This window comes from Gaeumannomyces tritici (genome assembly GCF_000145635.1).
Source record: "Gaeumannomyces tritici R3-111a-1 unplaced genomic scaffold supercont2.7, whole genome shotgun sequence".
NCBI lineage: Eukaryota > Fungi > Ascomycota > Sordariomycetes > Magnaporthales > Magnaporthaceae > Gaeumannomyces > Gaeumannomyces tritici.
The window spans coordinates 914,983-927,651 of record NW_008804551.1 but is presented as its reverse complement, the minus strand read 5'-3'; the positions used below and the strand labels follow the sequence as shown (position 1 = coordinate 927,651).

Genomic DNA, 12,669 nt, shown 5'->3' with positions numbered 1-12,669 from the left:
GACACGTCATTGGACAAAAGTGTGTCGGTCGGTCGGTAAAATTCCCCCCATCTCCCCTCTTCCCCTCGCCCCCAACATCTGGCTCCCCTTCGGCGAGCCGCGGGGGGCCCCCCGAGTTCTCGGATTCGCTCGGAGGGAGGAGTGAAACGGGAAAAGAATTCAGACGATGGGGCGATGACACGAGGCGGGGAGAGAGAGAGAGAGAAAGAGGGCAAAAGTCCTCGTTTTATTGTTGTCTTGGGGGCCTTCCAGGGCCCGCATGTACAAAAAAAAAAAAAAGGAGCGGTCAGATTTACAGGGTGCCGCTCTTCTCGTCAATGTGACGGAAGCGCTCCTGCTCCTTGCGCTCCTTGAGTAGGCAGGCGGTGGCCATGATCAGGAGAGCATCGATACCTGTCGAGGGCATGATATTAGCACGTGATACACATCAAAACCTCAACATACATGAGAGGGACAAGAAAATTAAAAAAAACAAAAAAAAAACATACCGCACATGCCGTAGACGGCCGTAAAGATGCTGTCGACAAAGGTGTTTGCGTAGCTCGTCAGCGGGGAGGCGCACCCCTTCATGAGGGCGGCGGCGGCCGGGCTGGGGCAGACCGAGTTGGTGACAAAGGCCGGGGCGGTGCTGTTGAAGTAGCCGCAGCACTTGAACTGCTGCTCCATGAGCGACTGGACGCCGGCGGACTGGGCGTTCCAGATGGGCGAGAGGGCCTCGCGCGTCTTGAGCGTCGTGACCCAGAGGAAGGTGCCGATGCAGAGCGTGAAGAGCGCGTTGACCACCACCAGGTAGCCCGACATCTTGAGCCAGCCCCGGGTCGGGGTCGCGACGGCCGGGATGGTGAGGGCGAAGGTGACGAAGATGAAGACGGCATTGACGATGCCTGCCGTCAGCGGGAAGTCCTGGTACAGCAGGTTGCGGGCCGCCTGCTCGCCCTCGGTCGGGACCTCGTCGCGCACGTTCTGCACCACGACCGAGAAGCCGAGCATGAAGGCGCCCATCAGGACGAAGAGGAAGTCGGCGACGACATAGGACACGAGGATCTTGTTCGCCATTTTGGTTTGCCGATTTCGTCCGAGATGGAATTATCGGCAAGGGGGTGTTTTTTTTTTTGGTTTGTTGTTGGGGGGTTTATGGGCTCGTCCCTCCCGGGCGGGCGATTATCCTTCAGGTTTCCTCTCTACGGTTCCTTCTACCAGGCAAGCACGATATCGAATAAAGAGCGTAATCGGTCAACTCGACGTCCGGCGTCAGTGGCGGTCGGTGCCCTCGGAGGGATCAACGAGGTCGATGTGGTAGGTGGGCGTAGGGCTGTGTTGTTGCTTGCCGGGGGAAGTAAGTCGGGGTGGTCGAGGGAAGAAGCAGTGCCGTCGGACGCAGCTACAGTCAGACGGAATGTCGACTGTGCTTTGGTGTTGATGATGACGATGCAGGAGCTCGCTCGCACTCGCAATGCACGTCGACCAGCAACTCTCGGGCCGAAGGACAATACAGAACAAAAAAAAACCCGCCGTCCACTGTCGAAGCGGACCGTAAACGGGAGAAGGGAAAAGGGCGGGTTAAGGAGTGTGGTTGGTCTCGCGATGAGAAAAAAAGGGAGTGACTGTGACTGTGAAACTCGATGGAGGAGCAGCAACAACGACGAACGAGCAAAGACGGGAAAGAGGGTGCGACGTCAAACAAGGTGTGTGGCAAGCAAAATCCCAGGCAAGCCCTGCTGCTACTACCGTGTAAGAAAGCCTCTAGCCAGGAGGGAGAAGAGAATGGGATTAGGATGGGAATAGGGGTGGCAGGTTGTTGGTGGTGGCCGGCAGGAATGGGAGAAGCGTCGGGCGACCAAGGAAAAAAAAGATGCGAGGCGTGCAGAGCATTTTCCCGTCCCACCAGCCCGACACGGGTCTCAAGCATGCCTCTCACACCAGGCGCCCAACCAGCCCGTGGCCGCCCACTCTACTACCAGCCCAGCTGGCCTGGGCTTTCGGGGGGGAAGACCCTGAGGCGAGGGCAGGCCGCTGGTGATGCGGTCCCTCAGACGACTGCGGTTTCAGATGCGGTCGGGAGACAGGGGTGGCTGTGGCTCTAAGAAGCCTTGGGCGCATTGCAATTTTTCCCTTCTGGCGGCTCTTTTGTATGGGTCCCAACGCCAATTCGCCCATTCCGCCCCCAGCACGAGCCACCTGCAGGTCCCCGACCCCCCTAACCCAGAGAAAAGCCCTTTCGAGCCAGCCACATTGTCAGGCCAGGCACGGGGCGACTCGGGCCAATCAATCGAGGTGGATCTGCCAGAAATGGGGGCAAGGAAACGCCATGACACCAGAATCGAAACAGCACGCCTGGCACCGCAGAGTCGTGCATCTGGGACCAAGTGGGATGTCAACATGACGATTTTCCATCCGGGAACTGGCCCGTCTGGGTCATGACGGCATGCTTTGTTTGCTCAATCAGCCCTTTTTCGTCGTCCGTTATTTGTCGCTAGAGGGGGGGTTGGTTAGAAAGTGTCCGAAGACGAGGAAGGAGAAAAAGGGGCAGGGTGGAAACAGCCGAGCCTAAACAAAGAAAAAAGAGACGTCAACCGTCGTCGGGAGCCAATCGCATATTCCTGATCAAAGCACCGCCGTCCGAGCGGATACCACCGTGAGGCTCGATTGGCCCACAGCGAGCAGAGCCTCTACCGTCGGCTCCATGCAGGAGCGAACAAAAAAAAACAAAAGTGATGGATGTTCCGCCCTTAAGCGCCGGCTTGCTGCCAACAGACCACCTCCGAAGCAGATCCGAAGCAGAGGTCAAGTGACCATAGCCGCGCTCCTGCAAACCAACGGCCCAGCCGCGGCGGAAGCCCGTCTGCCGCCGCCTCGACGGGATCGACGATTGATCCCACGTTGGTAGACAATAGTGTCGGGAGGGGGGGCTCACGGGCTTTGGGGTGTCATCATGTGCGGGCACGGCGTAGTACTCGTCATACTGTAAGCATCCGAGGGAATGCTACGCAGCCAGCGAAGTGCTTGCTTTGACCGACAAGGGCTGGCTGTGCGCGCGTCGCTGACTCTTGGAATGCTGCGTATGGCCGATTGGCTGAGTAGGCGATGCGCGGCTGGCTGGATAAGCGATAAGCGATAAACGATAAGCGGCGGCTGTTGCGCCTAGCTTGCATTGTATCTGGAGCCGCTGGCCGTGAGGCTTTGGCATCCATCAATCGATGTGCATGTCATTATGCCGTGTCAGTAATCAGCCCCATCACTTGATGCTTCGTGTATCCAGCCTCATCGTATCAGGCCCGATTACTCATATCCCCAAGCCGGGCCGAGTCCGCGTTCGCCGCCCTGGCGACCGGTGAAGATCTGTCCAATAGTCCGACGTCTCCGGGATTACCTTTCAGACGTGAGAAAAAGAAGCAATAACGCATCCGAATCGGTGGTTCCTCGGCCCCAAGCACCACAAGCGCCGACGCTGTGTTCGTGTTGTAGAACCAGCCTTGCAGGGGTCCCCCTATTGACGGCTACCGCCGACTGGCCCCCCAACCAAGGGTGTTCCGTGGATAGCGTCGAGAGTGGCGGCGGGTCTGGGGCAAGGCAAAGACGGCATTTGGCAAGCGCCAAGTCCCTGGCCGTGATGTTTAGGTTTGTGTTTGGTTTGATCCTTTTAGCCAGCCTTGTCGGCAAGGATGCCGACGCCTACCCAAAGGTAACTAACTCCTTCGGGGCTCGGGTTTGAAGCACCGCGAGCCCGCCCGGTTTCTTCCATACCGGAAAATTTAGGCAGCCTGTGCGACGAAGCGACCCAGGTTCGGGCCGGCCCAACTTGGGCCAAGACAACTCTGCTGAGTCATCACAACTGACACAGCAGGCTTGGGGGCCACGGCAGACTGGCTAATCAGGGCAGGGCAGGCTTCCGGAAGAAGCAGCTAGCGCTCCAAAGGTGCGTTGGCCCGCGCGCCTGATACTTCTTCTTCTTCTTCTTTTGAGTGCTGTTACCGCCTACCACCTACATCACAGCCCCAGATGGGGGAGGAGAACACGGGAGAGAGAGAGGAGGGGGGGGGAGCGGAGGAGGAAGAGGAGCCTTCCTCTCCCCACAGGCGCGCGCAGATCACCATCTTCCGAGCGGACCTAGCGCGCGCCCATCAGCGAAGAGAAGGACACGACACGGACTCCCCGAGGGGCTGGGCTTCTGGGCTGGGGGGGACGCTTGTCCGCCGCACGTCGATAAACAGACAGGTATATGGCAGGGCAGGGCGGGGCAGGGCAGGGTATGGTAGGCAGCCTCGCGATGTCGTCAAGCGATTGGTGACGGTAAACCTGCCAACCCAGCCCCCCCTCCCAAGCCATGCAAGCCCCAAGGTGGGAGCGATGCGCAATCCTCCCCAGCCCGTCCCACCGCCAAAGACCCCTGGGATCTTGCAGGGTTATGGCCGACGGATGGTAGCAGATCACCGCCGTCTCTTTGTCGTTTTTTTTTTCTCGCCCATGCTAGCTAGGGGAGTCTACTTCCGTCAAATGATGACCGCCACCCTGCTGCCACGTTCATCATGCGCTATTTGCGTTCGCAAACCCCGCCTCTCGACATCCTTGCTGCTACTCTTATTTTCTTATCATTATTGTTATTTTACTTTCTTTCGGCATATCTCATCGGCCATTTGGCGCCGTCGGTCTCTTTACGCCATCCCAGGTGGATCGTCCTCGTTTTTATTCCTTTCTTTTTCGTTTGTTTCCTTCTATGTGACGGCCCGAACACGGGCACTAGTAAGGCCCAGACTCTGCTGGAGACGGCGGCGCGGTTGGCACAACTGATGTTCTTCATCTGCCCCATGCTATCTTTCCCTGGGGTAGTACGCGATATCTCCCCCAGTGGTGCCTGGACGCACGGCAGTGGGGGGTTTTGGCTGCATGTTCATGACAGGCGCTGTCTGATCTCATCCGCTTTAACGCACAGTGGTCCGAGAGAATGGAAGCCAGAGGTAGGTCAGGCGGTACAGCGGCTGAGGGATAGGCATGCGTAGCAGGGAAAAAAAAACGGAAAAAAGTAACATCGCTTCGTGGTCAACGGAGATCCGTCTCGACTGTGCTTAACGTTTCCTCACAGTAATACAGCCAACAAAGCTCTCCCCGTAATCGTATCCCCCCCGCCCTTTAGCTTGAAGGCCTCCCCCCTGCTCGTCAAAGGCAAAATGCATGTCGAATTCGATAGCGCAGAATTCGGAGCGGCAGGTTGCGTTGGCAGCTGCACGCGCGCTACCCCCCGGAAACCCCCTATTATTTCCCACACTCCCAAGCATTCCGTTTGAATGTCGACTGCCACCACCCTTGGCCCTGCCCTGCACGCCGCCCTCTCCCCGTCCGTTCCCGCCGCGAGTCCACCCTGGCGATGGGGGCGGAGACGCGCGAGGGAAGATGCCGCTTGGCTGGCGGCCTCGCAGAAACCCCAACGGGGAAAGGATGAGGTACCTCGACCCAGTGCCTCGACTCAGTAAGGTGGCTTTGGCACGGCCTTTACTTGCTGTCACACCATCCAGCTGGAACCATTATTCCTGTCTGCTATGCCCGCCGGCCGGTGGGCTTGAGACGACCGGTGTGAATTGGTCAGAAGAGAATGGCGAGGGGTAGGAGGGGACGCGCGAGCGCCAGTGGAGAGGACTGGGGTGTGCGAGGTTCGGCGGCTGGCAGTGCGTCCTGCGAGGCCGAGCAAAAGAGAGCAGTTCTTCGCTCAGCCCGATGCAACCGCAAAACTGAAGAGCGAGCGAGCCAGCACCCTTGCCCCCCTTGCCCCCTTACCCTCTGTGCTCCCTCCCCCAGCCAGCCCCTCACCCACCTGAGCAGAAGAGCGGGCGACCACTCAGAGACGCGTCGCCAGCGCGGGAGCACACTGCCGGAAGCCCCATCCGCACGCGCGGAAGAAAAGCCCGCTAGTGAGTGAGAAAGAAATGGCGATGTGACGGATGCCTGTTGAACGTCCCGTGATTTCGATCCGGCCCATTCCTGCTCCTCCGTCACCCTCTTCCCCTCCTCCCCCCGATGCGAAGGCAGACCTCTCCAGCCCATCCCGCTCGTCGCAATTCCTCACAGTCTCCCGGCCGCCTCCATATTGTGCACCCCTGCGGCCCATTACGAAGACGACGGCGCATCCGGGGAGGCGCTCTGCGCAGCATCGGGCCTGAACGACACGCCAGAATCTCAGTACCACGCCCCAGCATCCCAGAACCCCAGAACCACTCCCTCCCTAGGCTGTGCAGCAAGCAACCGGGCAATCCCACCACTGGTGACGAGCGAACATGGGCACCACCCCAAATGACGGCCTGCACGTCGCCCCGCCGGGTCGCGTTATTAATTGGATGCGTGCCCCTTCAAACCCCATGGGCCAGGCCTTCGCATGCAATATCACCCCGTGTTATTATCATGGTATGCACAGTAAAATGCGCTTCTGACTGTGTCGGTAGCGTACCAAGACTTATCCCGGCGCAGCGGCAGGCGACTTGGGCCCCAGGCCCGTCCACAGCCCTGCCCCGGTCAGAGAGGGGATCTGGTGAGAGGACTCGAGGAGCTCGAGGAGCTCGAGGAGAGTCGAGTGGGTTGTCCGAGACTTCGTACTGTGTGGCCAGAACCCAGCTCCAGCCATGCCCCCATACCCATGCCCATGCCCATGCCCATGCCATGCCGGCGGGCCGGGGGTGGTGTTCATTGACGAGATAGAGAGAAGGTTGTTGCCAGATTGTCAATCCAATAGGAACCGGGCGGTGTGCTAAAATTGGCAAAGACCGAACGAGTGAGACCACGGGACTCGTCTGGGAAGATGTTTGGAGCTGAGGCCAGCCAGTCCGGGAGGCAAATGGAACAGAGATTTGCCTGCAGCACAAGCAGCTGTAGGCGAGATGGACGGGACCCACAGGAAGCAGGGAAAAAAGCCAACCAGGCCCGCGTTTTTGCAGGGACGGGCCCTGAGGTTATCGAGAGGCATCCCGGGTTCCCGCTCGTTCGCGAGAGATGGCCCAGTGCTACCCCAAACGCCTATCGCGTTTGTGCTCCGCCAGGTCCGGCGGATGGGTATGACTTGCACGCTGCAACACCATCGAGCACTGCCCGTCACATCCTGTATGACGACTTTCTACGGCTGACCCTGAGAGGACACCTGGGAGGAGGGGAGCCGCATGCCTGGAAAACCAAAGGCAGGCTGAACCTCGCTCGGGTCGGAGAAATTTGGAAGGGATTTTTAGTTGCAGGGCTAAATTTCAGGCTGGAAGGTTGAATGAAGGGCAGGCGCATCCCTCTTCAAATAAGACCGCTGTGCCTGGTTGGGCCGTTTCCGAAACCCGGCCGACGAGAACCGTATCCACCAGAAAAAGAAATAAAGAATAGTGTTTGATTTGATCGATTGGCTATCTCTTTTGATATTGGGGGAGATACGTTTACACAGTAACCTACCCTCGACCCTGTCATATTGGAACTGACAGATCGCAAAGCTGGGGGTGGTTCTTGGGAAGGAAGGGAAGCCGTCCTGAAGGAGCGTTGGCCAAAAAGGGGAACCTAGGAGAAAGAAAAGAAGCGGCCGAGCACACTAGACGGAAGGGCCCAGCGCGTCAAACGAACAAACGGAAACAAAACCTGTCACGACGCACGCTTCAACATGCCAACGGCGGCTGCCGAAGCGCACGGTGTTTTTTTTTTTGTATTCCTGCTTCTTTCCTCCCTTCCCCTCTCTGGTTTGGTGCATTCCCTGTTCCAGAAGCAAGTGCAGCTCAGACGACGATGCATTCCACACACACCTGCTGTCGGTGCACGCACACACATTCTGTCTCTGCCTCCTTTCTTTCACAACACGCATGAGCGGACAACGCTTGTCGTGGTTTCCCAATCACAAGCCGGCGCTTTTCATAGAGTTCAGTAGCGACTGGTTCGTCGCAGCGCGCCCGCCCGCCCGCCGTGTGTCATGCTCTCGGTGGCCCGTCTCTTTCTCTGTCCCCTGTTTCCGCCTGCCTCGCTCCCCGCGCACTACTGGAGCCAGAGCAAGTTGAGCGTAGTCCAGACAAGAGAGAGAGAAAAAATGAGCTCAAACGCGCAGATGGACGCCATGCACCTTCCCCCTAATGCAAAGAACAGGATTCACCGCCTTCCCTCAAGCGTCGGCGGCGACTGCCATTTGCCTGCCCCCACGAGACGGAAGGCACAGGTTGACTGCTGGACTGCTGCTTCTGATTTGGGTGGGTTGTGCGAGTGGTCCTCCTGCCTGGGCTGGGTTGGTGGTGGTCGCCTTCTGTAACATTGATCGATCACGCACGCACGCACGCACGCACGCACGCACGTCTCTTCTCGCCCTCCTCTCTTTCCCCCCAAGCCCCCTCCCTCCAAAATGTTCCATCTTGCAAACTCCGGTCCCGGTCGGTTGACATCCCTTTGCCCACCAGAGATGCGACCAGAGACGGGGGGGTCCCTGACGGTGCCAGTTTGCCCGACGCCAGACTGTTGAGCGGTCAAATCGCGTCGACAGCACCCACACCCACACACCGACCCCCTGCGGTTTACGGAGGAGTAAGCCGGTTGGTGGTCGGCGGGTGCTTGGACCGAGGTGTATTGTTCGCCTGCGGCCGCTGCTGCTGCTGCTGCTGCACGGTGGGAAACACTCAGCCCTGGGTAATCTGCGCTCAATCGCCCGCCCTGTCGCTCTTCTCCCAAAGGAGGTACCATACATGCCACACATCTCGTGCGCGGCAGCGTCTTGCCAGCTCAACGCTCGGTGTGCAGACCGTCAAGGCCCGTTTTTCGGAGATTGTTGTCGGCGGCTAGTAGGTCGGTCGCGGAGGTCACACCGTAGCTTCCTTCTTCTGCAGGCGAAGGCCAGCACCGTGTCGACACGTTCTGATAAAAGGTGGGCACCGTTTTGAGATTTCGGTTTGGCACGTCTTCGACGGTGGGCTCTCCCTCTCCCTCTTTCTTCCCTTGTCCTGAATGCTCCACTTCCATCCCACTCGAACCCCTGCTCGGTGGCTGCAACCCGTGCACGCGGTGCCGCTGTGCATGTGGGCGCGGCGGCCAGTGGTCGCTAGGTCAGGAATCCACCCCTGCTAGTGCTTTTTGCTTTTATCGTCTTTTTTTTTTCTTCTGTTCTTGTTTTTTCCCCGAATCAATTTCATTTTTTCCTTCCCCTCTTTTCCCTTTCAAGAAATCCTTTTGAAGGCTGCACGGTGCCCGTACCTGTCCGTCCTCCCACCTTCCCCCGTTTGGAAAGCTAGACCCAACCTCTTCTCCCCTTTCCCCTCCCCGCCCGTTCAGTTTTTTTTTAACCCTTCGGTGGTTTGTTCCCGCAGAAGAGCCCGTGCTACCACCTCACTATCCTCTTTTCACTCAAGACCTGCAGTCGCTGAGGGCCTGCCCGATCAAGTCGAGGGTTCCCCTACCTGGACCTGCCTGATTTTCCCGCCCGAGAGCGTGTGCACACGCCGTGATACCAAAACGTCCATTTCGTTTTGCACGGCTTCCTGGCACATTTTTCTCTTTTCGGCCTGTGCAGCCCTCTTTTTTCTTTTTCTTCTTCTGGCCATCGCCTTCCCGTCCTCTCTCTCCTACCCACGACCAATCTGCACACAACCACGTTTCCGTCGACTGTCACGCTGTCGGGTGGACCAGCCGCATCAAATCCCTCGACCCGGCCCTACCGCCTGCCTAACCCGCCGCTTGCCTTTCCTAAAGCGGCCTGCCTTAGGCTTGTAAGCTTGCCAAAGGGTCCCGCGTATCTAGTCTTCTCTAACATCTTTTTGACGTGTGTCTCCTCCAGAGGCGTTTGTGGAGGCTCTCTCCCTCGCACAAGCAAGTCCCGAAGCCAGACAATTGAGCTGGTGTGCACTTCGTCGCCAGCCTCGGTGTTTTTTCTCTGCTTTGGTGCTTTGCATACCCTGCCCTGCCCTGCCTTTTTGATTTGATTTTATTCCTATTTCGGATCACCTTTTTCTGGACCCTGTCCTGCCTGTTTCGGAAGCGACTGCATTTTGGCAATCGTCTCCATAGGTTCATTGTCGCCGCAGCACACGAGCGCGCATCGCAGCAATCGCCAGGCACCCAAAACAGTCTGGGGCAAATAAGGAGCCGCCCCCAGTTTTTTTTTCTCTTGTCGCGTTCCCGTCCCGGCGGGCACACACCAGACTCGATATAGCAAGCAGGCCAGCCCAGTCCCGTCGCCAGCACCCAACCAGGTTTCTGCGCGACAATCAGGCAACTCCAACCCGAACCACACTCTCCGCAAAAAGGGCCAGATCCAGTATAGGTCATCGGCGGAACAACCTCGAAACAGCATATTCGTCCGCCCCTTCACCCACATCAGCCCTTTTGGTTTGGCAGCTGCCTCGGTTCCCACAATGGCCGACATCACAGACCAACACGAGCAGACCTCCCCCACGGAGCTCGGCGACGACGCGCATTCTGCAGGCAACGGCAACGCGCCTGCCGGAGAGAGCCGAGGCGTCAAGCGCCAGCGTGCCAGCGCCGCCGACGACGATGATGAGGATGACGAGAAGGGCGGTCGCGAGAGAAGGAAGATTGAGATCAAGTTTATTAATGACAAGTCGCGTCGTCACATCACCTTCTCCAAGCGCAAGGCAGGAATCATGAAAAAGGTTCGTTCAGATGCAAAGAATTTTCCCACCCCGCCCCGGCCGACCGGCCTTTCTTTCCCTCTGGAGCGCATTGCCACGCCGCGCTTGACTTGTCGCGACATTGCCCTCGTTGTCAATCTCTTCCCCTTCGCTCATTGTCATGATTCCACGGGCCATGGTCATGATTCCACGGATGGAGCCTGCTTTGCTCTGCGCCGCCAGTCACCCCGTCCGTTCTGCTAACTGTCGGCTTCCTCCACTTTAGGCCTACGAGCTGTCCGTCCTTACCGGAACACAGGTTCTCCTTCTCGTCGTCTCCGAGACCGGCCTAGTCTACACATTTACGACGCCCAAGCTGCAGCCATTGGTCACGAAAGCTGAGGGCAAAAACTTGATCCAGGTACGTGTTGCAGCCAACGCGCCGCGCCGTTGTTGTCGCGTTGTGGACGCGTGGCGCGGCCATGTGCGTTCCTCTGACTGCATGTGTCGGCCCTGGACGCTAACATGTCTCTCCACCACAGGCATGCCTCAATGCGCCCGAGCCGGCTCCCGGTAACGAGAACGGCGTTGATGATGGCCAAATGGACTCGCCAGAGGAGGCACCCAGCGCCAATATGCCGCAGCAGGCCCCGAGGCCACCGGGAATGTCGCAGCACCCGCACGGCATGCCTCAGTACAATATGCCTCCCGGCATGGACCCCATGGGAGGGTATCAGCCCTATGTCCAGGGTAGTACGCAATACAGGATGCCACAGTCGGGCATGCCGCAGCACACCTCGCACCAGTCATAGGGTCCGGGGTGCGCCGGCTGATCTGTCTGCTCCCAGCCGCGGACGTCGTTTGCCTTCAGCATCGATTACTATACCGATACCCCTTGCATCTAATGCATCCTCCAAGGACCTGATGTAGCCCTACATGTTTCCGAGCCTTTTTGTCAACTACACCACATTCACCCCCATCATTACTCCACCCATAATCACTCGTTCCCAGTGCAGTGCGATCAACCAACCAAGCGCAGACGGTTGGTCACCTTGGATTGGGTGGCTGCTTGCTATAGCCCCAATCTTCTCTTTCCCTCTGTACCCACCTACGGTGGCAGATTCCAGCCTTGTCTCCTCCAACGCTGCGAGTTGGGCAGAGACTCGGTCGGCCTGGCTAGCGATCGTGCCAATCAAGAGTCTCGACACGCCGACTCTTGGTCAAACAATACTTTCGCGCGCCGACCTGCAGAGAGGAAAGGACACCCTCGATTTTTCTTCTCTTGGAAGACGACTTCGCACCCCACGGCACCCTTTCTTTTTGCATGGGTCGCCGACGCCATTAGCACGGGCTAATCCATCAACGCGAACCGGTCCTCTGGGGATAACCACTCGAACGTCGTCATGCCGGCCAAGTCAAGACATAACGAACAGGTGTTCTGGTCTACGAAAAACACGAGAAAAAAAAGCCCTTTGCGCTTCAACGGTAGGATGGGGGTCATGTTCGACCCTTGTTTTCTTTTGCACTTTTTTTCCTTTTATTTTCCCTTGCTTTGAACCTTAGTCTCCTGGATTGGGCGCCGGGTAGAAAGAGGAAATAGCTGTGGTTGATGATTTCGGAATGCCCTCCAGCTTTTCAATTTCTTGCAGTTTCGCGGTGTTTCTCTGATGCCGAGGCAGCAAAGAAATACACGGCTTGGAGTTGAGGGGGATAATGGGGTCGCAGGCATCGCGTATTCATTCCATGGTTATCATGACGGGATGATGATGACCCCCTCTGGGGAGGCTCGGTCGGATGGGCGTTTGGAGAAGGATGGATTATTGGCCGATATCAGAGAGATGCCACCTGCATCGTTCATTTCAGGTTCGGACAAGGCTGGCGTTCTGCCTCGACACTTGCGGACCGCACGTCAGTCACGACGTTGTCGTTCTGGGGTACCCGAGAAAGACCACGCTACCATGCTGGACCTGAGGATCGTCTGGGAGTTTATCAAGTCGGGCTGCCGAGGAGGATGGACACAATGCGTCAGGTTTTCATGAGACGCAAGCCTGAGGAGGCGGCCGCGCATGCGAGTTATCTGTTGGCAGCCTGTGGTGAGACCGGGGTTCAGAAAAAA

At 57.9% G+C, this 12,669-nt stretch overlaps 6 protein-coding genes across 6 annotated transcripts; 4 read left to right on the top strand and 2 right to left on the bottom strand.

Moving 5' to 3' along the window:
* Positions 1-292: 292 nt before the first annotated feature.
* On the bottom strand, positions 293-1,056 carry GGTG_11628 (tetraspanin; the record flags this gene model as incomplete). The annotated part of the gene is made up of 2 exons (XM_009229519.1): positions 293-393; positions 489-1,056. The coding sequence occupies 2 exons, from the start codon at positions 1,054-1,056 to the stop codon at positions 293-295; spliced, it is 669 nt and encodes a 222-aa protein (XP_009227783.1).
* Positions 1,057-1,422: 366 nt separating this feature from the next.
* On the top strand, positions 1,423-1,785 carry GGTG_11627 (hypothetical protein; the record flags this gene model as incomplete). The annotated part of the gene is made up of 1 exon (XM_009229518.1): positions 1,423-1,785. The coding sequence occupies one exon, from the start codon at positions 1,423-1,425 to the stop codon at positions 1,783-1,785; it is 363 nt and encodes a 120-aa protein (XP_009227782.1).
* Positions 1,786-5,174: 3,389 nt separating this feature from the next.
* Positions 5,175-6,286, top strand: GGTG_11626 (hypothetical protein; the record flags this gene model as incomplete). Its single annotated transcript, XM_009229517.1, has 3 exons — positions 5,175-5,438; positions 5,791-5,903; positions 6,061-6,286. The coding sequence occupies exons 1-3, from the start codon at positions 5,283-5,285 to the stop codon at positions 6,284-6,286; spliced, it is 495 nt and encodes a 164-aa protein (XP_009227781.1). The 5' UTR covers positions 5,175-5,282.
* Positions 6,287-6,442: 156 nt separating this feature from the next.
* GGTG_11625 (hypothetical protein) lies at positions 6,443-6,798 on the bottom strand (the record flags this gene model as incomplete). Its single annotated transcript, XM_009229516.1, has 1 exon — positions 6,443-6,798. The coding sequence occupies exon 1, from the start codon at positions 6,671-6,673 to the stop codon at positions 6,443-6,445; it is 231 nt and encodes a 76-aa protein (XP_009227780.1). The 5' UTR covers positions 6,674-6,798.
* Positions 6,799-7,674: 876 nt separating this feature from the next.
* On the top strand, positions 7,675-8,248 carry GGTG_11624 (hypothetical protein; the record flags this gene model as incomplete). The annotated part of the gene is made up of 1 exon (XM_009229515.1): positions 7,675-8,248. The coding sequence occupies exon 1, from the start codon at positions 7,919-7,921 to the stop codon at positions 8,246-8,248; it is 330 nt and encodes a 109-aa protein (XP_009227779.1). The 5' UTR covers positions 7,675-7,918.
* Positions 8,249-9,130: 882 nt separating this feature from the next.
* Positions 9,131-12,669, top strand: GGTG_11623 (MADS box protein). The gene is made up of 3 exons (XM_009229514.1): positions 9,131-10,595; positions 10,840-10,974; positions 11,096-12,669. Exons 1-3 carry the CDS (start codon positions 10,338-10,340, stop codon positions 11,363-11,365), a joined length of 663 nt encoding a protein of 220 aa, XP_009227778.1. The 5' UTR covers positions 9,131-10,337; the 3' UTR covers positions 11,366-12,669.

Coding starts and splice junctions, on each gene's coding strand:
- GGTG_11623 (XM_009229514.1), top strand. CDS start 10,338: ATGGCCGACATCACAGACCAACACGAGCAGACCTCCCCCACGGAGCTC. Junction 10,596..10,839: donor AGGCAGGAATCATGAAAAAG/GTTCGTTCAGAT, acceptor CCTCCACTTTAG/GCCTACGAGCTGTCCGTCCT. Junction 10,975..11,095: donor AGGGCAAAAACTTGATCCAG/GTACGTGTTGCA, acceptor TCTCCACCACAG/GCATGCCTCAATGCGCCCGA.